The sequence below is a fragment of the Larimichthys crocea genome, chromosome XXIV, assembly GCF_000972845.2.
Source record: "Larimichthys crocea isolate SSNF chromosome XXIV, L_crocea_2.0, whole genome shotgun sequence".
Lineage (NCBI taxonomy): Eukaryota > Metazoa > Chordata > Actinopteri > Sciaenidae > Larimichthys > Larimichthys crocea.
The window spans coordinates 17,392,790-17,418,788 of NC_040034.1; the positions used below are offsets into that span (position 1 = coordinate 17,392,790).

The 25,999-nt window shown below is 43.4% G+C and overlaps 3 protein-coding genes across 3 annotated transcripts; 2 read left to right on the forward strand and 1 right to left on the reverse strand.

Annotated features, from left to right (window-relative positions):
* The first annotated feature begins 290 nt into the window (after window positions 1-290).
* Window positions 291-14,402, forward strand: fbxo33 (F-box protein 33). The gene is made up of 6 exons (XM_010742993.3): window positions 291-978; window positions 3,032-3,142; window positions 4,372-4,532; window positions 4,638-4,846; window positions 5,030-5,327; window positions 5,650-14,402. Exons 1-6 carry the CDS (start codon window positions 524-526, stop codon window positions 5,913-5,915), a joined length of 1,500 nt encoding a protein of 499 aa, XP_010741295.1. The 5' UTR covers window positions 291-523; the 3' UTR covers window positions 5,916-14,402.
* A 2,579-nt stretch (window positions 14,403-16,981) lies between these two features.
* On the forward strand, window positions 16,982-21,873 carry pnn (pinin, desmosome associated protein). Its single transcript, XM_027274587.1, has 9 exons — window positions 16,982-17,153; window positions 17,387-17,464; window positions 18,373-18,444; window positions 18,725-18,800; window positions 18,920-19,014; window positions 19,174-19,249; window positions 19,396-19,551; window positions 19,656-19,794; window positions 19,933-21,873. The coding sequence occupies exons 1-9, from the start codon at window positions 17,041-17,043 to the stop codon at window positions 21,204-21,206; spliced, it is 2,079 nt and encodes a 692-aa protein (XP_027130388.1). The 5' UTR covers window positions 16,982-17,040; the 3' UTR covers window positions 21,207-21,873.
* Window positions 21,874-22,516: 643 nt separating this feature from the next.
* gemin2 (gem (nuclear organelle) associated protein 2) lies at window positions 22,517-25,900 on the reverse strand. Its single transcript, XM_010742992.3, has 10 exons — window positions 25,592-25,900; window positions 25,144-25,228; window positions 24,873-24,962; window positions 24,605-24,664; window positions 24,305-24,415; window positions 24,085-24,129; window positions 23,926-23,994; window positions 23,545-23,655; window positions 23,032-23,090; window positions 22,517-22,922 (listed from the first exon to the last, which is right to left on the reverse strand). The coding sequence occupies exons 1-10, from the start codon at window positions 25,711-25,713 to the stop codon at window positions 22,883-22,885; spliced, it is 792 nt and encodes a 263-aa protein (XP_010741294.1). The 5' UTR covers window positions 25,714-25,900; the 3' UTR covers window positions 22,517-22,882.
* Between the last annotated feature and the right edge of the window lie 99 nt (window positions 25,901-25,999).

The following is a 25,999-nucleotide window of genomic DNA, read 5'->3' on the forward strand; positions in this document are numbered from 1 at the left end:
AAGGGGTGTGAGCTGACGAGGTTGAGTCTGGGTGGGGGAACCAACTCCAAAATAAAGATCACGTGTTGGCTTGCCTGTCTACGAACACCGCCCCCTGGTGGAACATGGCAGTATGGCAAAAATAACAGCAATTCAGGACTAAACCATTCACTTGACAACGAGGCGATGCAATCACAGATTATTAAAAGTCTTATTTTACCAACACCACCCAACCTTAATATGGTTGAATAAATAAACCTGTGATTCTACTCAAATCAAATAACAGCACACATCCCGTTAAAGACATATTTATAATATTATGAGGATTGTTTTGTTCCCCGCGCGTTGAAAAGCAGTGGTGCGGTCCGATAGTATTGAAGGCAAAGCTGTAAACGGTTTGTTTTCACCGTGAGGAGGAAGGAGCGCTGCTCGTGTTCGCCGCTGCTGCACCAGTTTGTTTTTAAAAAACAAAAAAAAAACAACGGTTGTAACATTTGTTTTATATCTGGTTGGTTTTTCTAACAGCAGCTTTCTTTAGCTCGCCATGGCTCTGTGCGGGGGTGTCGGAGCCATGGCTTTACCAAGCGAGCTTATCGTCCACATATTCTCCTTTCTGTCCGACCGAGACAAGCTCCGGGCCTCGGCCGTGTGTTCACGATGGAGGGAGTGTCTCTTCTACCCCGCGTTGTGGACGGAGCTTAAACTGCGAATAGGTGGCGGTGGTGGTAGTGGTGGTTGTAACGGCGGCTCCAGCTCCGAGGAGACCCCGAGACTGGAGTTCCTCATGCGGAAGTTCGGTTCCTTCGTGCGGGAGCTGCAGCTGGAGCTCGCACCGGTGGAAGGCTACCTTAGTCCCCTGAACAGCGAGCAGTCGTCGGCCAGGATGGAGCAGCCTCCCGGTCCCGATAACGACCCGCAGCTTTCCGAGCGATGGAGGGACGCCATGGCCACCTACTTGGACCAGGTGTTGTGTGTGTTCAGCAGCATCCGCAACAACAGGTAACGTTCAAATCCGCTTCCAAAAAAACCCGAAAAAATCAAGTTGTTTGTTTTTATTCAATATCATCGTTCACCATGACACCGTGTCTTTTTATTTATAATTTCACAGCGTCTGACGCGTCGCAGCGAGCTAACAGCTAGCCTAGCTCGGTTAGCTATAAACAAACCCTGACATTAGGTGTTACGTAATCGGGTCATGTCTTTGCAGCGGAGTTAGCAGCTCACGTTTTCTGAAGATGTCGTCGATATTACAGCGTTTTTACGCACGCAGCCGTCAAATATTATGATGTATGCTTCAGGGTCAAACGCTCGTGTGCTTTTTTTTCTTTTTCTTTTTGTTACATCGTGGTCTTCGTACCAATAGATACAATACAGCACTGGTGGTGGCTAGAGGAGGCTTTGTTTGGCTTTGACTTGCTGATATCAGCACTGACACACACATACAGTGTATGTACATTTAGTTCATATTGTGGGATATGATTACCTACATGTGCTGCATAAATAATCCAACCCTTTGGATTATTTATGCTGTAGAAGTTTCTACTCTTTGTAAAAAAAAATAAAATGAAAACCTTTTTAAATGTTAACACACCTGTAGAACTTGTGTATATCTATCATACCTTCTCCCACATTCTCTATTATCCCCCACAGCCCCTTTTGTAGTATAGAAACAGCACCCAGTCCAAAGCTTGAAACCTTCTCTGTTGTCTGACTCCTTCTCATTGAGCAGTTTCCAATGTTTTCTACTGACAAACCTACCCTGTGCCCCCTTTTTTTTTAAAATTGTGATGCAAACTAATTCACACATGAGTTGTAGTGTATTCAGGAAGGAAATGTGATTTAAAATTAGATCAAACTGTAATGTGGGTTTGGAGAATATTCAAAGGTGCCAACCGACTCAGGATTAAAAAAAATAAGGTTGCATGACTTCATTTCCTGCCATAACAAAACAATAAGTGTGTTCTCGGAGACTAATGAAGATAAGTAGAGACGCGCTGTTGCTAGAGTAACGGGTTGAACTCTGAAAATCAGGATACAAATGTTGTCCGGGGAAAGTAAGTATTTTTAGCAATATGCCATGCTATCTGTTGTTGTTTGCCATTTTCAGCGATTCAAACCAGAATGCCAGCTGCCGTATCGAACTTTTGCTCTCATGTTATCAACATTAACATTGGTCAGACTCCACTGGAACATGCTCTAAAGAACAAGAATAGATAACTCTTTTGTTTCTTTTTAAGTAACTGCACATGCAACTGTTGGTGGTTTCACTGCAGATGCATTTCAGCTGAATTCACAGGAAGTGGTCCGCGTGAAAACATAATGTGCACGGTGACTAGAGGACAGGCCTGTACCAGCTGTGACTGTGGTTGATAATCCCACTTCACAACATAGATTAGTCATCTTCCAAATATCATTATCAAAACAGATGTAGACAGTGCGTTGTGACTGGGTGCATTCGACCCTTTCTGCTTACCATGACTGCTTTTAAAAGCATCAACCTTTTGGCATGTAGTCTGCTGCTTGATTGTTGCCAGGTACAAGGTGGATGCTAGGATTTTAAAGCAGAGTAGCCATAATTCTGTCATGATAGGACGCGGCCCAGCAGTATACAGAGCCGGGGCTTGATTAGTTTGTACAAAAAGGCTCCAGTTTGTTAAAGAGGTAACCCTAAATCGAGTATTAGTCTAGCTACTGTTGCTTCCATTGAAAATTCCCATGCACCTCTTGTGTAGTGTGTGATAGAACCAGACACACAACTTGGAGCACTAATAACTTTAACAAATGTTGACACAGCAGACCGATGACAATGAAACTGACATTTATTCTGGGTTGATGTGGTATGACTAGGTTTGGTTGTCTGTTTTTAAAAATACTAACAGTGTAACAGGAACACACACACACTTGAGAAAAACAACAGTCTCTGTTTGTGTTTTGAATATATTGCGTACATGATAACATCTGTTATCATCTTTCAGTGTGAAGGAGAGCATGATGACTTGTTCCTTTTTGTTTCTTATCTGTATTTCTAACATTCTTTCTTTTTATTCTCCAGAAACCTGCAGAAGCTGAGTCTGTATGGAGACACTTGTATTCTCCAACAGGAGGGACTGTTGGACAGCTCCAACCTGCACCAAATTCACCAAGGAGACAAAAAGATCAACGAGTAAGCCTGAACATAGCAACATTTTCTGTTGACTGTCGTGAATGGTTTCCTTCAGTCGTTGCTTCTGTCCACAGAGTGGTTGTTTTGTATTTTAAGTAAAAACTACTGTATTTGATTGATCGCAGCACATGAATGGGGAAAAAAAGTGTCTTTTTGATATTCCGCGTGTGGGTGAGAGAGTGTTATTTACAATTTGGCACTGTTGGCACCCTCGTTTGGAATTGGAAATGGTGTGTGTCGTTTCAGAACGCTAATTCATTTACAAATTGGTTCATATGGCAGTTTGGCACGCAGCATCTCGAGCATCACCACATCGCAGTGTGACCATCTTTTGGTCAACAAACTGTTGGTCCTATGCAGCTGAGAGTTGCTGTGAAAGTGCGGCAGATTCTGCGGTTTTCTGAAGGAAAATTTTATAGAAACTGAGAATTGCAAATGACGACATAGACTAATAGATTTTCTTGAAGCTGTGGTATGCTCACGCCAGTGCTACAAAATGTTTAGAAAATGTAATTAATTGAATGTAACTTCCTTGATTTTTGCACCATATTCGCTCCAATCCGTTTCAACGTACACAGTACGACAGAACAGCCGACAGACCGTTGCCAATTTTGATGCCCTTTTTCTTTTTAGCATCACAGTACTTCTCATTCACAGTAACCGCTGTGGGTTTGTTTTGCAACTCCGTGGTAGTCGGGTGGGTGGCATCACATGAAGATATGATGTCAGTGCATACCTTTCATGTCCTGCTTCGTAGGACAGGTCTGGAGGTTTTTGGCTCGATCTAGATGATGTCACACTGTTTTATGAGCCTCATATTGGCAAAGTAATGCCAAATAAAATGTGTTGAAATATACTTGGACAGGCTAGCCGAGTAACCCCTGAGTTGAGTAAATGGTTTAATTGAAGTATCTAAATTCAAGGCCACAGGAGTTTAATAGAGTAAAGTGTTCTGTTTGTTTTTATAGTTCGTGCATTCTTATAAAAGCATGAAAATAAACTTGGTGCACTGCACAGCATCTTTCTCTTTGCACAGATGTACATCTTGATCTTGATCCTGTTTGTCTCTCTTCACTCGTATGTTTTTTTTTTCAGGACTAAATTTGCCTTTGATTTGAATTAGGATAAATGGCTCTCATTGTATCTTCAGTTAAACTTGCTATAGTCAAACTGAAGCTAATTCTCCTCATCCTTCTCTTCATTACTCTCCCCGCGGTGCTCTCCTGCAGAATCCAACAGTTGTTCATGGAGTTGTTGTCCAACGGCAGGCAGCTGAGGTGGTTGTCCTGTAGCTTCATGCTGGGTCTGGTGACTCCCTGCTCTTTAGCCTGCCTGTCAAATCCTTCAGCTGAGACCCTGCAGCACCTCAGTTTACTGGACCATCAGCTCGGTATGTGCGGATGGGATCCGTTTGTCTAAAACTGTGTAAATGTTTAAAAAACGGTTGAATCAAATCTGTTTTTAATCCACGACACTTCTCCTGAATTTTCCTCAGGTCCCCTCATCTCACCATCAGAGTTGGATCGTCTGTCTAATCTTCATTCTCTGGCTCTGGATTTCTCTGATTTGACATCTGAGCTTTGTGGCCTGCTGGCATCTCCACGCCGAACTCCACTGCATCGCCTGTCACTGCTGCTCAACGGCGCCGCCCTGGAGTTCAAACCATTAGAAGGGACAGCTACAGAGGATGACTGGAAGGCACTGGTAATGCAACACCTATCTTTTTGTTTCTCAGTGATTGCACGTCAGCCTCTCGCTCTATTTGACAACATGATGTGAATGTTGGCTGTAATGCCTTATGCCAATGATGACACAGCTACATTTTTTTTTCCGAGTAAGTTCAAGTCTCCAAGTGTACATCAGTCGAGTTAACCTGATCCTCCACAGGTTCGTGTGAGTGCCAACCTGCGAGTGTACATCATGGCCCTGGAGGTGGACAGCTCAGAGCTCCTCAGGGTCCTAAAGCCAAGCCTTCCTCTGGAGCGCCTCCACCTCGACAGTTACAATACACTGGTGTCTGACGCTACATTGGAGCTCATCTCTCAGCAGTACAACAAAACGCTGACTCACTTCCTGCTCCTGAGGGATGACCCCGACTTTCCTGACCTCAGCGTCAATCGGAACGAAGACCCGTTGGTCCTCTTGGCATGGCGATGCACTCAGCTGGCTGTACTGGTGATACACGGTGAGTTCAGCTTGTTGTTGGTGTTGTTGTTGAAGGCTTCTTCAGTTTCACTCTGGTCTGTGCTAACCAGAGTTAGACTGACTGCAGCAGTTGCTGTTTCATTCATTGTTAATGTAAAAATATTGGACATGAAGCCGCCTTGAGTCTTGCTTAGAGTCTGCCCCTTGTATTGTGTTTGTCTAGAATTCAGTTTGATCTGATTTTTCTTGATTATATCAATACGGTCTATTGAATGTCGAGCTGTATATGTAAAGCATACTGATTTATTTATCAACATATAAGTGAGATTAGTGCAACCTCCCTGAACACCTCCTCTCTGTAGGTTACACTGTATGGTCCCATAACTTGGTGGCCATCTCTCGGCTGCGAGGCTCCAGTCTTCGCGTCCTGACCGTCTCCGAGGAGAGCATCGACTTCGATCCGGACCAGTCCATGTGCATGGAGGGTGACCCGGTCCATAACCTGGTCAAGGAGGTTTCTCTGGGCCTCGGCCGTGTGTGGCACCCTTGCCTGGATTCCAGCCTGGTCTTGTCCGAACCTACCCAGCACTTCCACCGTGAGCTGCACGCCTTCAGCATGGGCATGTAGGCAGGGATGTCAAATCCAACGCATCACAGCTTAAACTGTGTCAAGACCAGGCCAGACCAACTAAGTCCAAGTCATCTTGTACCAGGGCAAAAGCTGGCATAAAACAATCTATAAATTACATTATGTGAGCTGATTGTTTTTATTTTACTTTTATTTTTTGCGTTTCTTTCACAGGGATTTTAGCACACAGTGAAGGCCTACCATTTTCCAAATGATTCCCTGTTTTCTAGCTTTGCCTCTTTGATTATCTAGTTAGCCAGTGATGTTGGAAAACCGCTTCAATCTTTTGATGTTTTAAATACAATACAGTCCAATTACGAAGACTCATTTAAAACTGGATAATGTAATGAAACTTTGATCAATCAGTTTGAAATGATGCCAATCTGTGATCTCTGACCACAGACAAGACTTGAGGCATGAGCAGTTTTAATTTGTCTGTTCAAGCTCGTCATTCTGCGGCTTCAAATGTCCTCTGGTCTGACATGGCCTGGTCTCGTCTGGTCTTGATCAACAAGTATTCAGAGCTCGATGTCTCTCCTTCACCATAATAACCTCCAGGGCCTCTTTATGATGTAACTTTGATTTTGTTTTTTTTGTTTTTTTCTTTTTTTCTTTGACTCTCCCTGCTCTGTGTATAACCTTGTTTTTTTTTCCTGTGTGGTGGTTCCCTTGCCTGTATAGGCTTTGTGTGTATTTAAATACAGATATATTATTATCCTGCTCACTGCTAGAACAGGACAGGCAGGCGGGTTGAGTGATGGACCGTTGGGATTTAGGTGGGGGGAATGTGTGTTCCGACAAAAGCTACTAGCTTTAGTTGTGAAAGTATTTTTCTTTTCTTTCTTTTCAAACCTTTGCTCTCTGTCTGTCTGCTCCACACTAGCAGCAAAAGTTGGAGTTTGTAAACTAACCGATCAATCACTTCCTCGGTAACACAACCTTCGCTGCTTCTGCTGTTGCTCTGAAAGAGCTCCCTGTGCACTTGTCCACTATTTCCTGAATTGCCACTGTGATGTGGCTGACCGTGGCAGGTGCTCATCAATTTTTGTCAGTGCTATGTGATTTATGACCATCGTAAAGTGAGTGGCATTTCAAAGCCGAATGGTTTTTATTGAGGATTTCGAGGACCTTACTGACGGCGTTATGGAGAATATTGTTACGTGCTTGCAGCATACACGCTTCCCACCCCGTTCACTTTTCGGGAAAGGACACTAGTCGATTTTTTTAAAGAGGGAGCCTCGTCTTCCGACTGACATTCAGAGCCAAACTATAGGACTCAGCCCGTCACAATACAACGCACCCTACCCTGTTCTGTTTTGATCTGTAGTGAGCTGGTTGCATATATATATTAAGGCTGAATATAGCTGCCTTAGCTCTCCTCTAGATGTCAAGACTTTCTGACTAGTTTCACCGGTTACAGAGCCCTATTTTGTATGAAAATGTCAAGTCATCAAGTCAAAGAAAAGAACAGGAGTGTGCGTCACGATATGAAGGGCTCTGACATTTAAAAAAAATCTTCAAATAGTTGTGCATTATTCTAAAGAGAAAATAGATTTTCATTCCACAATGCCACATATATGTATAAATAACCGTGATATGAGAAATCTCTGTGACTACTTCCAAACTCATGGTGAGGCCATGCTAAAACAACACCAGTATTCTGTAGGCGCAGCTTCCTAAGGTTTCGCAGTTTTGTAGGCAGCAACTAGTTTTTCTCAGTCGCGGATTGAGAAAACTTTTCACGAACAAGAACAGGGAAAAGGATGTACTGAATGTACTTAACTCTCATTCTGTCATTGTCTTGGCCAGTCAGGTTTTTGTTCCCTGTTGAAGGCTTACTGTATAACTACATTCGCTGCAGAAAATCGGCCACGGCTGCTGACTGAAATGAGTTCAGACTTTGTAGGTTCCCACGGACGGCCAAGGCTGGTTATAATTTCCGGGAAGTGGGCACCTACCGCACAACAAAGGTTTTGGGTCACGTGCCGTATTTCTGTGGGCGAAAAATTCTTCTGTCAGTCTCAGGTAGGCTTTTAACATCACTATGACCAGGACAGTTGTGGTGGTGGTGATGTCGAGGAGGGTGTGTGAAACAATCAGTTGGTGTGAGATATTGTCTTTTTGTGTATATGTGTGTATGTGTGTGTGTTTGTTTTTTAATTTCCTCTTGAGTCACAGTTGCCTTGGAAACAGCCCCTTGTTTTCTGGATACAGTTGTTGTTGTTGTAGTTGTTGTTAATGATGTTGTTTATCTTGCCATCTGATGAAACCCTCACTCCACCTTTTGTTGGGGGGTTCAGCAAACCTAATCATACATTTGTTTTCAAAGATTAAGGTTGGTAAGGACTAAAGAATGGCAAAGTCGATCTGCTCATTGCACATCCAGTAGATGTGGGGGACAGAGAGTGGCTGTGGAGTGGAATCCATGCTGTCGATAGGAGGACCTGCTGGGCCCAATTAATGTCTGAGCTGAATGTAGTCTGTTTCCTGCGGTGAAATGACTTCTGTCTGGCACAGTGGTTCTTGTCTGGCTGTGCGACTGGCTTTCATTATCTAGAGTGAAGGCATTACTTTGATTGAATCACAAGTCACTTTTTCATCGCCTGATTCTGACTTTGCAATATCACAGAGGGAATGCTTTCGCCCTAATAAATGAAATGAATGTTATTCAGGCTCCGTGGACGTACAAGCATGCCATGTTCAGGCCTCAAGCCAGGCATTGCCGACCAAACGTCTTGTGCTCCACACAAACCAAGCCTGGGCTGAGTGTGACCCGGGCCAAGTGTGGTTATATCTGATGCTCCAGCGTTGTGGCTGCTGTTGTACGCTGTTGTCTTACTAAGTCATTTCCTGAGCTGAGCTAGATAGAAGAAATTGTCAACTAGCTGTCGTTTGGAAAAGCTGCCCACCCAAATGGCTTCAGCTCAGTTACTGTTGTGCACACCATGGCACTTTAAAAGGTCGGGGCAAATGATATTGCAGACTGTGAAGGTTCATATCAAGGTCTGTAGTTTACAAGGTTGACCTGCATTTCTTTTCCCCTCACGGACTGATATGGAACCAGAGTCATACAGTGTGTCAGCACTTTGCTTGGTTCTAGATAAACTGGTCCTAATGCTGGGCCTGTGGTTACCAAATGTCTGCTCATCTGTTAAAGGGACCCTGATGGTTTGGCCATGATAATCTCTCTAGTCCTTGGTCCCTATCTCAGGATAAATGCACACTGGTACCAAGAGTTTCTTTTTAAAGGCTGCCTGCGGCTGTTCACAGAGCTGTACACTCACACACTCGGAGGGGATAGCAATACCAACGTGACACATTCAGACCAAAATATGTTGGTTTTTATCTTATCTTCCTCCTTCTTCTTTTTTTCCGCTCATCATGTTTTGTTTTTTTAAGAGCTCGACTTTGCTGCTTTTACGTTTAAGACGTTTGTATTGTGACGAGGCATCGCCTGATAATGAGGGGGAAATCACAGCAATCTACACCAGAATGTAACTTCAAACTTTCAAACTAGATCATCTGAGGTTTTTTTTTTTTTTTAACAAACAAAGTGATTTTTAAAAAAAGCCAATTTTACAAACTCGCTCACCATGTGTGCTTCCTCCTTCATTTCCCCACAGGTTATTGGCTTCACACTAAAATTCAGATCTCGCTGTTTGGCCAGTCCGACTTGGCCCTCGTGGCAAAATTTCTGCCCAGAATAAAAAGGAATGAAAGGAGGGACTGTGGGTTTTTTTTCCCAGATTCATGATAAAAAAAAAAATTCATTCAACTATAATAACTCATATTTGGAAATTGCTCTCCCCTCGTTATTGGCTCTGTGTCGTTTTTCACTGTTGCTGTGATTGTTAGTTCACTCTTTAGGCGGCATTAGGAGCTTCAGTAGCTAGGATTTCAGCACATGCGTGTTTTAATTTGTCTTGCTTGTATTTTCTGCGCAAGTTTTCAAAAGTGTATCTAGTAGAAAATGTGTGAATAAGATGGTATGAGTGTGTGTGGACAAGTTGTCAGCAGTGCAGCCATCATATGTTTTCTGTGTATGTGTGTGTATTTAAGCGGGGGTTCTCATATTCAGCAGTGTAGTCTTATCACTTCTACTGCAGCAGGAAACAGGAACAGAAATCGTTCGTTCTCAGGGTACAATCGGAGGGAAAGTTACAATAGCTCAGGCTTCTAGTTCACTCATTTGAGTAATAGGAGTCACTGGATCTGTTCTCCTTCCCTTGATGTGTTTTAAGCTGCCAAAGACCACAGTGGAACAAACTAAACCCAGACACAAGTCTATCTGAAGTGCCCATGTACGCACACGCTGGCGGGAGGCTGGTCCAGTATTCTTCTCTACTCCACACCTCCTTCCAGTACTTTCCATTCTGACATTTCTGTCTTTTTTCCTCACTTGTTCCACTCCACTCTCGGTTTCTTCCGGCTGACTACTACCGTTCTGTTTGTTGCGTGTGTGTGTCCAAACTCTGCCCGTGTCGTACAGTGCAGAAGCAGATGAAATGTCAGCAGTGTCGACGGTAAAAGAGACCAAAGCAGAACTCCGTGCAGAGATTTGGCAAATGTCGTGCTAGGGTTCCAAACTAGCTGTACAGAAAGAAGGCGTACTTATATCCAACATATGTTACCCGATAAGGATAAGCGGCATTGGTGCACAACTTGTACAGTGTGGCCAAATTCCTATCTGTGAATGGCACTCAGGGTTTGACGCTGCATGTTGCCGGGACATCATAGAGGCCTTTCGAGTCGAGTGCAGTGTGACAGAGGCTTAAGAAAAAAGCCTTAAGCCTGGAGTTGGACCATGTCAACAATATTTGCTTACCACCGTATTCCTCACCCTCTCTCTTTCTCTATCTCTGTCTGCCTCCCTTTTTTCCACCACCTGTTTCACTGTGAGAAGTGAGTGAATGTAAAAAAAAAAAACAACAACAACAACCTAAAGGCGAGGAGGACGAGGAGGGTCAGGTTCAACCTCAGAACACATCTGGGACTAAACACTCCCTCTGATGCTTCCAGAAGCTACTTTCTGACAGATTGTAGCCTTACCCAGCTAGGATAAAGGCCAGTGTGTCTGATCTGACACGTCGTATGCCAAGCCTGTGGCCAAGGTCAGATCTGGTGGGGAAGTGTTTAGTCCACCGGGCTTTTGGAGCTGTAAAGTGATTCGCTGCTAGAGATCTGCTCGGAACAGGACATTCCACGTGGTGGGTCGCTCAGGCCATCTGATTAGCATAACAGTTTACTACATGGCTAACGTGTCTGCATGGAAAATTATACTATATAAATATATACTATATTTTTTTTACTTTGAATGAGTCTGCCGGTTTTTTCGAAGGGCATGGGGGGGGGGGGTGAAGATTCCGCACGACTAGTCGCACCAGATTACCAGCTGGTCTGAGCAGAGCGCAGGTGTGATACCATTTAGAAGTGGTCGTTTTTAAAAGTGCATTTAACGTGTGTTACTGCGATGCCAATGCTTTGCTTTCACTTGATGCTTCAGCATCCCGGGGGGGGCCATTTCTGGACCTTGTTTTTGTGTCCGGTACACTAAAGGTCATACGTGAAAGCAACACACACACCGACCGTGCTAAAACGTAAGGACTAGCTACCATGTCCATGAAAAGAGTTGGTGTCACCGATTGAATCAATCTGCCAGGTTAGAGAACATCGAAATACGTAAAGAGGAAGTTGGTCTGCAAATTTAGTACACACAACTGGAGTCTGGGCTGGACTTGTTTATACACCATATGCAGACAGAGGTTTGTGTATTCCTCTACTATACTGTGTATACACAGAAAGACTGATTTGACACACAGCTAGCAGAGCCATATTCTTAATGAGTTCTGCCGTTAAATGACAGCTTTGAAGGCTCCAGAGGGAAGATGTGGTGTCAGTTATTCAGGAGACCATCACCCGCAGTTACTGTACATCAATGTGGTCGCAGCGGTCTGACCTGTTTATGTTGTGTTTTTGGTTTCTGTGCTCGTTATATGCATTCATGGGGTAATCCTGTAAGATAACTAGGCCTCCTCTGTGGCCTGATGGGTATTTGAATCCACAGAGCTGACACAGTTGTCATTGACATATTATTAAAACTGTTTGTAATCACAGATTACAGACACACCTGTCCTACCAGACTCGCATACAAAGAGTCACGTTTCAAAGTTCTTCACTAATTCTTATAATAGCCAATATTTATACCAATTTACATGGACTGAAGTGTGAGCGTGTGTTATTTTAGTACCAAAGCAGCAGACTGTGTCAGATCTGCATCAGACACCGGTTTCATTTCCACTTTGAGCGTTGCTCAGACTCGGATGCCAGCTTGAGTTTGTAACGTGGACTCACAGGATGTTTGCAATGTTTTGGAAAGTTTCCTCAAACTAGCTGTAGAAAAGATTCTGGGCCTAAAATAAAAACTCCTTTTTAAAGAGAATCAGTAAAGGTGACACGTTCCTGAAGGGATTACCATAAAAAGACAGGGTTTCCTCGTCGCAATGTGAGATTTCAGATGCTTCCTCTTTGTTTTTGTTTTGTTTTTTTTATCTAAATGCTGAGACCATAGACTACTACCAGTACATGCAAGACCTCTGAATGGGCTCACATAAGGCTGGACTCATGCAGGACTGTGAAGAATCCGAATAACATCCTGATGTATGTTTCTGTTACTGGGGAAAAAAACACTGGATGTGCATTGCACTGGTATAAAATCAGTCCTGCGTAACAGATCTAGGTAGACGTGTAGAAATGATCTGGGTGAAGGGAGAGGTTCACACAGAGTAAGGCCATTAGCAGTTAGCCACACTGAGAGCCACCAGTTTTTAACTTCAGCCATCAGCTGACACTAAAACTGTTTTTTTTCCAGCCAGCTTATGATGATGATCCCAGCATAACAGTGATGTGTATATATACTTGCCACACTGTATTTCTAGAGAAGAAACAACAAAATGGCACTCATAGCATAACCTGGCCAAACTCTGTCAGTTGCTCTGGTAGGTAAACCTAGATGATGTCGGTGTGTCGCGCCTTGGCTATATCAAGGAACTGATAGATATTCATGCTCAGTGTCGGCCAACTATCTTCATTTAGATCTCAGCTACTGCGGCTCTGATGTTCCTGGCTGCTAAACAAAGTCTTTCTTGTCAAGTCTGGAGAGCCAAAGCTCCTAATTAGCCAGGCAGGCAGGCCTGCTGCCCAGTCCAGCCTCACAACTATGCAAGAGGAATGCATATAATCCACGCTCGTCTCTCTCTTTTTTTTTTTTCTTCTTCTTCTGTTTTTATATTTTCTTTTCCTCACTGTCACGCAGTAGAAATGAAGACGTATAAAACTAATAAGAACTTGCAATGACAATACTTGGCCTTATGATAATTTATGAAATCTTATCATTTTTTTAGTTTTAAGATCTTTTTGATTCTGGTCAGCCAGCCCAGCGACAGCAGCGGTGACGGCGGGCTCACTCTTGGTCTCTGTGAGACTGGCTAGACGGCCCCTAGTTTTATCGTGGTACGAATGTTGTGCATTTGTTTAAAATCAGGACAGTTTGCAATAACAGCAGTCTTACTAGTGGCCACAAAGGGGCACAAGCAGTGCTGACAGGGCCCGGCTGCGTCTTTAGAAAACCATAGAGGAAGAAATATAAACTATATAAATAGATATATAAACTCACACAGTGCATATTTGTATAGGTATCAACAATGCATTACCGTGGTATACTCTTATGCAACACATGTCCGGGTTCAATTTATGAACATGAAGTATATTATAAAATCACACAGACTTTGTAAATCAGAAGCTATGTTGTTGTGTGTTTTTTGCGAAAATGGTTTTACCATCCTCAATGTTGAATATTCTGAGCGTTGCGTTCCTGTGTGACTGTGTTTGTTTAAAGTGAGCACATAGCAGCGGGTTTTACCTTCTTCCTGTAAGCAGGGAACCAGACGTGAGCCAAAACACAGCTGGACCAGATTTCAAATGACATGGAGCACATTTAAAAAATATATATATATACATTTCATAGAAACGTGCACGGTTTTCCAAACATCTGAGTGCGGTCTCAAACCAGACTTAAATGTGTATGCATGTTTCGGACTGAGCTGTACAGCTTCAAATACATCCGTTGACGCATTTTGCAAGCACGGGTTAAAACTTGCTTGAAGAACGTCCCTGCGTTATCTCTGAAACTGCTCTGAAACTAAGACTGAAATGATATAACATTTGAAACCTTTTCCAGCTGTTTTGTGGTTCAGTCTGCAGGGAAATAGTCCTCATCAGCCGAGAGGGCAGATTTTATCGTAGAGAAACAGTGTTGATCCATGGTTCTGTTGTGGAGAAAAGGGAGGATACATCACAAAGCTCCATGTAAAACCTCTTAACTGACAGATGGCGTACACATGAGGGGTCAACCTGCCGAATGTTGATTTGAATTAATGTTGAATGAATGCTTCTCTTCTTTTAGTCAGTGAATAAAAGCATTAAAAAGTCTCTCATTGTCTTGGTATTTCTTTACCTCATGTTTTCAGCGTCAGCAGCTTTCTGGGAAGACGGTGATTAAAATTCCCAGACCTAAGATGATCCAAGTGTTATTTAACACTGATTACAAGAAGCTGGTTTAGGTTTTAGATATTTTTACTTTGAGGGTCGGTCGATGGCTGATCTGTCGGAGTTCCTCTTCCTGTAATGAGACTTTAAACCACAGCTAAACGACCTTTCCAGCCGATTCAAGATCTCTTAAATTTGTAATAAACAATATATCCATTGACTGACAAAGGACCCGTTAAGAGTGGCCTAGAAAAGACCTTTATGGGCACTCAAGTCAAGTCTTATTTTCTACGTAGTCTACATGTGGTTACAGTAACACACTCCATGTCAGGGAGGACAGTTGATGATGAGGAAAACACAGACAAGAGCTCTCCTCAATGGACCGACCCTCCAGCAAAGTCCAGATAACACATCGCTGCACTGCAGGGCTTGAAACACGTACAAATGAGATATTATATACCTGTGTCACCATGGCAACACAACTATTGGAAATATGAGGGAATCTGTTGGTTAGTGATGAGCAGAGAGAGAGAGAGAGGAGGTGAATGGAGGAAAATAACAGAATAACAATAATGTAGCCACACCTACAAAATGTTCTGTTCCCTTTATTTAATATGAAGAGATTAGTAGCCTCAATGGTATGAATGTTTGCCGACACAACAGAGGAAAATGCTAATTATAGTTTGTTTTCTGCTTCGTTCAGAGCTCAGACAAAGAGCGTGTTCACTTCTGGATAATCAGACTATAAGATTATCATGTTGGTGCTGTGCAATTAAGCTGAAACAATAACAGATATTTGTGTGTGCCGCAGTTACCACAGGGGTGACCTTCAATTGTTCTCCAGTGGAATGTTGGTTAACACCAAACACTGTGTCAGACACTGGAGAAGAAAGAAATGATTTGTAAATTAATATGTTCTGGAACCAATCCCAGCAGGGCGAGAGGCGGGGTACAACCTGGATGCCAGTTCATCACAGAGTCACCAATGAGTCTACATGTCTGACTGCAAGTCTTTTGGACTGTAGGAAGAAGTCAGAGCGCCAAGAGAGAACCCACGCAGACACAGGAAGAACCCTGCTAAGCACTGCACCACCACCACCACCACTGCCCCATCATGTACTTCCTGGTGAAGTTATATGCTGAATTCTCCTAAAGTCTGTGTTGATGTTTGTCAGGGTCCTAGTCGATATTTAAGTCAACGCTAAACATTTTTTCTCTATAAAATGAAAAAAGAAAAGACATAAAATACAAAAAAAAAACAACAACATGAAAATAAAATGTGGATTAGACAGAGGGACTGATCAGGCTTTTGAACTGTCCCTTTCTCTAGAAAAGCTGAATATCACTGACTGAAACAAATCATCTTACATGGGCTGTGATTCAATTTAAAGTTTTTAAATGATCAGAAAAGTTATGTTGTGGTTCATGGTGGATTTTCTCCTTTATGCAGATATTTGCATGCAATAGATAGATAGCGGTATAGTAGCATGGTATATAAGTATATGTGTGTGTATATATATATATCTATATATATATATATATTATATATATATATATATATATATACCTCAGCACACAGGCTCCACTGCAGTTCAGTGTATTACAAGCATTATGAGCATGCATATCACATGCGAAATACAAACACAGTAGTGTAACTGTAATTTAGTATAGTCCTTCGTGCTGCACTCTGAACATACAGTATGTGTAGGAAATAAGCAGAAGTAGCAGAATGAAGTTGATGTAACATGAGTGAAACAGAAATCCAGCAGTGTCACATGCATATACAGTATAAACCAGGAAACACACTGTGGTTATGATATGCAAGAATCTGCAAGAACAGGATTTTTTCTATTCTTTTAATCTCACAATTCAGAGCCGGCGTGCTCAACTCGCTGCGGTTTGTGATACAGTTCAGAAGAAACCTGGCTGCCAAGACAAGAAAGAACATCTGTATGCTCACTGCACGGGAGAAATCAAATACAACGAGGAACACTTTGTTCTCTGCCGCTGTGAATACAAGCTCAAATAAAAAAAATAAACATACTTTCCAAATGTCTGAAAAAGTTTTCAGATTTAAGTTTGACACAAATGTGTGTTCACGTTTGCATTGGTGAGATATTTCTTATGTTCATTTATTCTTGAGTTGTTGGTGTGTTTGTCTCCAGGTAACATCCAGTTTAAGTCATAAGCTGTCGCACTGAAATTCACGAGGATCCATAGCAGGAGGCTCATAACTCATAATCCTATATTAATATGTTGCATCGTGGCTTTCTTCATTGTGTTTATGACATTAGATACCAGATGTTTTGTTTGGCTTTTTGGTTCATATTGAGTAAATACTCTGAAACAATCTGGCCTTTCATGTGGGTGTGAAGATGACATGTAGTGACATGCTGGTGCATGTCTTGATGCTGATGTTATTTGAAGGCGGTGATAACAGGAATCTTAAATTGTGACATTAAAAGCAGGATTAAACGTGACCAGCAGGGGGCGATGATTGACCACAATGCGCATGTCCCGAAGAAGAAGAAGAAGTGGGGAAACAGAAGAAGACACGTGATTCGCGCTAACTGGTAGCAAGATGGCGGTGGTGGTGCGGAGCTTGCAAGACCAGCTCGAAAAAGCCAAGGAAAGCTTAAAGAACGTGGACGATAATATCCGTAAACTGACCGGACGTGATCCTAATGAATCGAGGTAAAGACAAAGCACGTGGTTTTGTTCAGCTTCTGGCGCGTGTGAAGCGACGAGCTAACGGCTAGCACGAGTCTGTTAGCTCGTTAGCAAACATCAGCGCCTCTTTGCGTTGTTTTGTGTTTGTAGAAGCTGCAGGCGCGTCACCGAGCTGCTTCAGCTTCTGTCCGCTGATGTGAGGCAGTGTAAAGGCTTTGGTTCTGGTGTTGATCTTTGGTTTCTTGCTGTGTTTGCAGACCGGGTCAGATCCGCAGACCCGGCGGCCCCATGGCAGGCCCCGGTGGAGGTAGAGGCAGAGGAGTCAACCTGCTCAGGTGAAGACACACACACACTAACACACACACTTAATATGTGCGCATGCAAGCTGACACACCTCTTTGAATTATTCAGAGGACACACCTGTCTGTTTCATGGATATGTGCTCATTTTAATTTCATATTTAAATGAGGTTAGATCAAAATATTAAGACTGTAAATCAAACATGTGTGTGTATACATATTTAGATTGTACCACAAGTTGCAGAGTGACCCAAAACTTTTATTTATCACAGTTTAGATTAAAGTAGAAAATGATTTTTGTGTTAGATTACATTAGTTTTGATTGTTTAGATGTACCCAATAAACTGGCCACTAAGTGTGCGATACACTTAAGCCAGTGGTTCTTAACCTTGTTGGAGGTACCGAACCCCACCAGTTTCATATGCTCATTCACCGAACCCTTCTTTAGTAAAAAATAAAATATGCTCACAAAGATATGTTGTAACAAATGGTATAAAAAATTCCAGGGCGGAGGCTCCACCGAACCCCTGAGACCGACTCACCAAACCCCTAGGGTTCGATCGAACCCAGGTTAAGAACCACTGACTTAAGCATTTGTTTCTGTTTTGTCATGTGCATATGTTTATCGTGCATGAGGAAAATTGAAAAGTAAAGGATTTTTAAAATGACCCAGCAGAGCACCAAAACACGCAGTGAGACACTTCATTCTTATCTAGTAATGCCAAAAACACTTTCTAAGTTCTCTGAAAGTCATTTTTATTCAAACTAACCTTCTCCATCCTATCAGTGGACCGTGACACATTTTTAGTCATTTGGTGTTTTTGTTTTAAATTAAGTATTCGTTTGTCAGAGTTGATAAATTATGAAAAAACGCTCCATCTGACCGCAGACTATTGTCTGAACATTTTTTGGGAATCCGAGTTGACTGTTGGTTTTCTTCCCAGGCGTAGTCTCTCAGACATTGGAAGCGGCGGCCCCCCTGCCAAGCACAGGGACATCGAAGGAGCCCTGCTGAGGTGAGATTTAAATTTTGTGTGTTTCTCAGCCGTGCTGACATCAACTCTGCACACGAGGTCGCTCTGGTAAAACATCTAAGTAATTTAAGTCTTAAAACATCTGTTCAGATTCTCTGGTTTGAATCTTTGATGCATCTTGAGTGTAGAATTATGTGGCGCTGCTGGCCTCAACTAGTATGTCTGCACTCAGAACTACCAGTGCAGGAGTGTGCATGTTTGTTTAGATTTTGGAGTGTTTGTCACTCCCGGCGTCTTATTTTTTCCGTGTGTATATCTGCAGGCTGGCGGGGGACCAGAGGGCCAAGAGAGACGCGCGTCACGACAGCGACGCCGAGGATGATGACGATGTCAAAAAGGTAAGAAAAGTGTCGGTTGCTTTCGCGCTTCAATATGAATTATTAGCACAAGCCAAGACAAGTCGGCGCTTTTTAAAAGGGCAGACAGTTGTAACGTCATTTATTTCTTCATCCCTCAGCCGGCGTTGCAGTCGTCTGTAGTAGCTACCTCCAAAGAGAGAACACGCCGAGACCTCATTCAAGATCAAACCATGGATGAGAAGGGCAAACAGAGGTGGGTCACCAAGAGCTAAACAGTCAGCTGTCCTTGTGTTGACAACTGAATGACCCTTATAGTCACATTTGCGAAAATGCCGGAGCAAAAGAGAAATCTGAAGCTACGGGCATATTAATCATCGTACCACTGTGTGACTACGGGTTTGTTTTCTGTCAGGAATCGGCGTATGTTCGGCCTGCTGATGGGGACTCTGCAAAAGTTCAAACAGGAGTCCAACGTGTCTACAGAGAAGGTGAGAAAATCTGTTTGGTTTACTAATGAACTGTGGAGCTGACTGCCATTGAGGAGGTTCACGAAAAGACTCGACAGCTGGCACACAGTATTGCTACTGCATTTTGATGCTTGTGCACTAAAAAAAATGTGCTTCTGCCCTCACAGCAAAAGCGACGTACAGAAATCGAGCAGAAGCTCGAGGTTCAGGCTGAGACTGAGAGGAAGAAGGTGGAGACTGAAAAGAGGGAGCTGTTTGAGGAGAGGAGAGCTAAACAGACTGAGCTGAGACTGCTGGAGCAGAAAGTGGAATTAGCTCAGCTGGTAAGAAAATATTTCTTAAAAACCAGAGTAGAACAAAGAGACTTGGACTGGAATAATATTTAGAAATGTTTAAATATGAAACTTTCTCTTTCCTCCATTGATAGCAAGAGGAGTGGACCAGCCACAATAACCGTCTGGTGAAATACATTCGCACCAAGACCAAGCCTCATATCTTCTATTTGCCTGGAAAAATGTGCTCCGCCACACAGAAACTCCTCGACGACTCCACAAAGAAACTAAATGGTGAGGCGGGTCCACGAGAACTTACTTGTACTCCTGAAAGGTTTCCTTTTTATTCTTTATGTGACCCAGAGAAAAGCAGTTGCTGTGTGTTACTCAGTCTGTAACCCCTGTGGATGTTTGGTTTTGTTCTCTGGACAGCTGTGTTTGAGGAGAGGTGCGAGGCTTTTGCCGAACACCTCAGCAAGATGGAGTCCCGCCCCCGGCGACAGCCAAACCGCGACCAGGACGGCAACACGGCAGCAACCGGGATGGACCACCCGGCGGAGGGTAAGCCCGCAGGTCAGGTAGTCAAGGTGACAGGTAACAAGGGGGGTATAGAGATGGAGGAAGAGGAGGAGGAAGATGACGAGGAGCAGGAGGAGAGGGAAAAGGAGGGGGATAGAAAGGTGGTAGTAGAGAAAGACAAGGGGCAGGAGAGGGAGGAAGAGGAGAAGGAAGTGTTGAAGAAGGTCGTGGAGGAAGAGGAGGAGGGGATGGAGCTGAGTGAGGAGGGGAGCAAGGTGAAGAAGGCAGGAGAGGAGGGGGTAAAAGACAGAGAGGACAGGGTGGAGAAAGGAGAGAAGGAGGCCAGTCCAGGGTCAGAGGAGATGGAGATGGAGGTGGGGGGTGGGACAGAGCAGAAGGACATGAGTAAGGGAGAGCAGGTTGAAACAGGCAGCGAACAGGCGCCCGCAGACCTCAAAAACGAAAAGATGCAGGACGGCCAGTCCTCCGAAGCAAGCGCGACCAGCCAAGAACCACCAAACACCAGTCACCTGCCCCAGCTCAGCCTCATCGCAGGGGAACCGGCAGTTAAGTCCTCCGGGGCTCTGGGGTTGGAGATGATCCCTGGGTCTCAAAAAGCCCCCACAGTGCCTGGGCAGGATGTCCTCATCTCTGGCCTTGGGGGCCAGGCCTCAGCCTTGGAGAACCCGGCTGTGGAAGGCAAACCAGCGGGCGAAGCCCCCCAAAAACTGCCCGACACTCAGGAGGCCCCCGGCATTCCCCCCGCACCCTCTAAGGAGGAAGAGAACGGCGGTAGAGGGAGGAAGAAGGACAAGGAGTCGAAAAAGGGGCGCAGCAACAGCTCCTCCTCTTCCTCCTCCGGCTCCTCCTCCAGCGGAAGTTCGTCCTCTTCCTCCGGATCCAGCCGCTCCTCGTCGTCGTCGTCATCCTCTTCCTCCTCGTCGTCCAACAGCAGCAGCCGAAGTCGCAGCCGAGACGGCGGCAAGCGCAAGAGGAGGCCGTCAGACAGGGGCAGGAAGAAAGGCGAGGAGAGAAGCCACCGCAAGAGAGGAGGGAGTAGCGGAGGTGGGAGGGACTCGAAGGGATCGAAGGAGAGGAGGAAGAGGAGGAGCGAGGAAGGGAGGGGCAGGTCGTCCCGGGGCGATAGGGAGCATAAAGATAGAGACAGGAAGGACAAGAGGCGCTAATCTGGTTCTTATTTCATGGTAAACGCAGGAAAACACTTAATGACCCATGATGAGAAAAAGTTTTTAAACTAGCGTTTGTTTTTTTTCTTGAAAAGCTACAAAAAAAACCTGTAGACATTTTAATGATTTCTTTCCTCAGTGTAGGGATTTATAAATGGATGTCTAATCTGAAATGAAACAGTGGACGACTGCTTGTAATTTTCCTCCCATCCTTTACTTGGCAAAAGAAATGTTAACTGGACTCTTCAGTCACAGTAACTCCCTCACCTCTCTCTGATCACACATCTTACTAAACAGGTTTGAGACCTCATTTTAGTCCCGTCATTTTAAATCCAAATGGTTCATCTTCGGCCCCACAGTTGGGTTTTAGAAAGGTTTTTGTGGCACTATGAAATAGTGTTGAATGTTTTTTGTTGACCGTTTTTCAAACTAATGGTAATGCTATAGGCTGTGGGCGTTGTGGTTGGTGACCATTTAATGTACAGTAGTTGTTTTCAAACTGATGTGACAACACTGTTGATCCTCATGTATTTCCACCATTCGATCAATGTCATGGTCTTCGTATCGTCGTGTGGGTACATGTGATTTGTTCAAATTGGGTTTTTTTTTCTCTTTTGTACCAACTGATACAAACTGCTTCAAATTAAAGGTGAGGTATTAGTGTAAATGTGTGTGGTGTATTTTTTTTTTCCTAAAGGCTCCAGCTGACTTCAACTTACTGGATTAATGATTTGATATTAATCTTGTTTTTAAAATGCAAGAATACAGAATTTTCAGTCGAAGGTGACGTTCAAATTTCTTTGCTTGAAAAAGTCACAGAAATCCCAGTTTAATTCACTAACATTCATTTGTTATACAAAAATTCTCAATCACTCAGTTAGCTCGGATGTTTGAACGTTATCAGCTGACAATTATCAAGATGATTGACATTCTGTTGAATTAGTCACTTTAGCTCCAGTATACGCCGTGTCCTTTAAAATCTGCATATCAAGACTAAATGTGTCACTAGTTGGATTAGGATGTCTAATTCTGAAGGTGTCACCATCTCTATTGAAAATATCAAGCACAATTGCAGTAAATGTTTATTCGTTGCCAGTTGAGTCTAATCTACACAAGCAGCTGATCATCAGATGTAGCTGGTTCTCGTCAGCCTTACCATGTTTGATGGGTCATTACCCTGGAACAAGAGGACAAAAAGTAAGGTGATCATTAATGTCAAATAAATATCCTGTGTGCAGATATTTGATATAGCTAAAGAGCCACATATATATTTGGGATATTTGTTGGTTTTTAAACAATAACAATCATCCTACAAATGATAACTTTATTGAACAAATAACCTTCAACACATCTACAAACTGAAGGAAAAAGTGCAAAAGAAAAAGTTGCACTTTTCAGCATGGTGCTGCTTTGGCTTCATGCAGAGGTCCATTCAAGTCACCAAACTATTTGGTTACTTGGTTGAGTTCATGATCCAGTCCTTTCAGTTCTGTCTTCAACTTTGACCATGACATGCAGAACTACCAGAGCCTCTGCCATGGTTGTGTGCACTGTTGGAAAACTTCCTTCCTTTGATTTAACTCGGCTGCTGAGAAGCCTCCATCTTCAATAAGTTTCTTGTTGACTGTTGACAACATATTCCTCCTCGGCATCTTGTTGATATCGGTTGCGACTGTTCACTCTGGCTGATCTGCAAGATCATTCTGCTCAAAGTATCTGCAAGACAGATGACAGGAAATGAGAAGAATTGCAAACATGCAGCCCTGATATATAAAGCATCATGTGACCAGACCAATATGAACTGTTTGAACTCTGTGGCAAATACCTGGCAACAAGGCAGATGAGCAGGTTGAGGGCAGGTAGCTGCTCGTCATCCTGACTCTCCTGTGGAATCATAAAAGCACAACAGCATACAGATGTTGTCAAATGATCTGACGAAGAAACGAGAACATAGTTCAGCTCTGTCTTTCTGCAGAAATGGAGTTTATGGCATCTCATGCATGAGCTGTGAAAGCTACCGTGACAGGAGACAGAGTGTGAAGTCTAGTGCCAGCACAATACAGACAAAATGAGAGTAGTAGTTAAATATTTGTAGGAACTAAAGGTTTGTGTTCAGGTCTTCAGGATGCCCTTATCCCGTGAGATCGTAAATAATAATCTCAATGTCAGTTCATTTAGTTTTCACCACAGAAATGAATGAAATTCTGAGATACAAGCCACCTTTTTTTACAGTCCTTAAAATCAAAAAGACCTGAAAATCTGGCAACCTCTAGTGGGTATCAGGACCCCGAGTTAGGAACTAGTGGGCTAGAGGACAGCGGTACAAAGCAAATCGTACCAGTGTGCTCCGGAGCTGAGCACATCTCCTGGCCAGCTGTCTGATGCTGGAGTGGGCTTCAGGCAGAAGAGGCTTCTCCAGGCAGGCCAACAAAGAATACAACCAGCAACCCTGTAACAGACAGATACATTGAAAATGATTCAGTACAAACATAATTTAATTGAGTGAATCATCACCTCTCATAAACAAACATGGGAAGTCACAAAGTGAAAATGGAAAGCATTGAATTAGAACGACAGAGCAAAAACAAAATGTACAGCTACATCTGCTTCTCTACACTGAGCGGTCAGGAGACACAATAACACTGTGAGGTGACTAGCATTGGACGTGTAAAGAGTTGGTAAACACCTGATAAATGTGGAGTGAATAAAATGAACTCACCAACTGAGGGACAAACTTGTTGCCCTCAAACCAACTGATCAGAACTTCCAGCACCATCAGCACAGTGGACTGAAGAGAGATGGGAAAACATACACAATAATCAGGCTGTTGAACTGGTTTAGAGTGTGAACTCGATGTCTAAAGGAGGAGGTCTTTTACCTGGTTCAGTCTGCTGACTATGCTTAGGAAGGGAGGGAAGCCCACCTGAGCGCACACACATACAGTGAGGGAAGAAGCAACTATTTAGATTTCGCACTTGTAGAATACAGTCTAGTATTTCAGTCTGAATTTCACTGATTAAAATATGTTAAGCATGACAATGTTCCAGGGCCATTAAAAACTCTGCGCCCTCCATCACACAAACACACATTCGTAAAACCTTGCTATAGTCCAGTGCTGGTTCAGCATCTGTTTGGCAGGACGGAGTTCCCAGATAGACTGTCTCTCCTAAACAAAATCTCTTCCAGCCCTCCTCGTCTGTCAACTGTGGCTGTGGGACACACACACAAAATATGAATTTATAACAAATGCAAAACCTCTCATTCAACACAAAATATGAATTTATAACAAATGCAAAACCTCTCATTCAGTTTTTCCTTTTGTGTTATATGTATATCTTTATGAAACCTCAAACTTTTGTAACTATTGAATGAACTCTTCGACCACGCCAGCTTCTCACCATCAGCACGTTGTCATCCAGAGTCTGGGTGCTCCAGTGTTTCCTGTTCTTTGTGATGCTCTGAAAGTAAAAACAGATTATGTTATAAACACACTCCAGAATTGGTCAGCCTCCCATAATTTTCCTTGTTCAATCATCTAAATCGAATCATTTCAGGCTGTAGTTTAAGAAGAGAAGAGCTGTAATACACAAATGCATATCCGTTTTTTTTAAGATCACTTGGGTTGGAGTAAAAAAAAAAGGAAAACCTGGAAGTTGTTTATTTTACCTGTCTGACACCTGAGAAATTGCTGACTTGTTGCTTCTGCCAGCTGAGGCTGGGTGAGAAACCCGCTGGAGCGGCATGACAGCCTGCCACCTGAAACACAGACGGCAAAGATATCAGACAATCATCTCATACTTATCGTCCATGTGTTCCTGGTACATCATTTAATACTTTGTGAGCAACCTGACTCTGAATTATCCAAATAGTACAAATTACATGGAAGGAATCATTGAGGTTAATACTGCACTGTGTGTTATGTGATGTGTTTACTCACAGAGGCGTTAACTGTTTGTTTCTTCTTCAGTTTCTTGGGGTCAATCTGAGCAACCACGACCTCTGGACAAAGTGACGCCTCCAACCTGAGGGAGAGGAAACACGTCATTCAAAGTGTGAGACAAGCTGCCTCGACTCATGCACTACACTTACAAACAGTTACAAAAAAAGATAAGTAATGTGCTTTGAAAAGATATTGTGTCGCTGTCAGAGTATGATACGCCTTTTCACAGGTGTTACTAATGATACTAATTAAGCAGAGACCTCTAGTAGTATCATTAATAAAACCTGTGTTTAATATTTAAAAACAAATGTAAATGGTTTCCGTCTCTTATATACTGTAGTTATTAGATGACGAGCTCTCTTCTATCACTGGCCATCATATTTACAATACTTCAGCATCAGCTGTGACCAGACCGAGGCGGTGGTTTGTTTTTAGCTGAACCTACTGGACCTGTCGGAGATACTCTCGGGGGTTTCTCGGCGGTCCGTTCAGGTCCAGGTCCTCCGCGCTGGCTTCAAACTCAACGGGCAGCAGCCTCGGCATTAACTCCTCCACGTCCGACTTCATTCTGTATCCGCTATGAGCTATTTTTCTGTGAGGATAAAAGCCGCAAACAAGTGCGAATAAGCAGATAAATCCCTCTGGAGACGTAAACAACGAGTATTATCTCGCAGGTGGGGGAAATACTTTCAAACTAGGCGGCCATCTTGTTTGTGAACGCGGAGTGATTGCGCCGTCTTTGTGCGCAGCGGCGGTTGCCATGGTGATGAACGCCAATCGTTGTTGTCAGTTTGTTTGTTTGTTTTTTTCATGTAAGGGTGAAGTCCACCAGCGTTTTAACATGCCAAATATT

Bases quoted from the DNA above. Each gene is read 5' to 3' on its own strand.
- pnn (XM_027274587.1), top strand. From the start codon at position 17,041: ATGGCGGTGGTGGTGCGGAGCTTGCAAGACCAGCTCGAAAAAGCCAAG. The intron at 18,445-18,724 runs GTGAGATTTAAA...GTATATCTGCAG, and splicing joins ATCGAAGGAGCCCTGCTGAG to GCTGGCGGGGGACCAGAGGG. The intron at 18,801-18,919 runs GTAAGAAAAGTG...TTCATCCCTCAG, and splicing joins ATGATGACGATGTCAAAAAG to CCGGCGTTGCAGTCGTCTGT.
- fbxo33 (XM_010742993.3), top strand. From the start codon at position 524: ATGGCTCTGTGCGGGGGTGTCGGAGCCATGGCTTTACCAAGCGAGCTT. The intron at 4,533-4,637 runs GTATGTGCGGAT...AATTTTCCTCAG, and splicing joins TTTACTGGACCATCAGCTCG to GTCCCCTCATCTCACCATCA. The intron at 4,847-5,029 runs GTAATGCAACAC...GATCCTCCACAG, and splicing joins AGGATGACTGGAAGGCACTG to GTTCGTGTGAGTGCCAACCT.
- gemin2 (XM_010742992.3), bottom strand. From the start codon at position 25,713: ATGAAGTCGGACGTGGAGGAGTTAATGCCGAGGCTGCTGCCCGTTGAG. The intron at 23,656-23,925 runs GTGAGTTCATTT...TGTCTGTTACAG, and splicing joins ACAAGTTTGTCCCTCAGTTG to GGTTGCTGGTTGTATTCTTT. The intron at 23,091-23,544 runs GTACGATTTGCT...ATGATTCCACAG, and splicing joins CTCAGCTCCGGAGCACACTG to GAGAGTCAGGATGACGAGCA.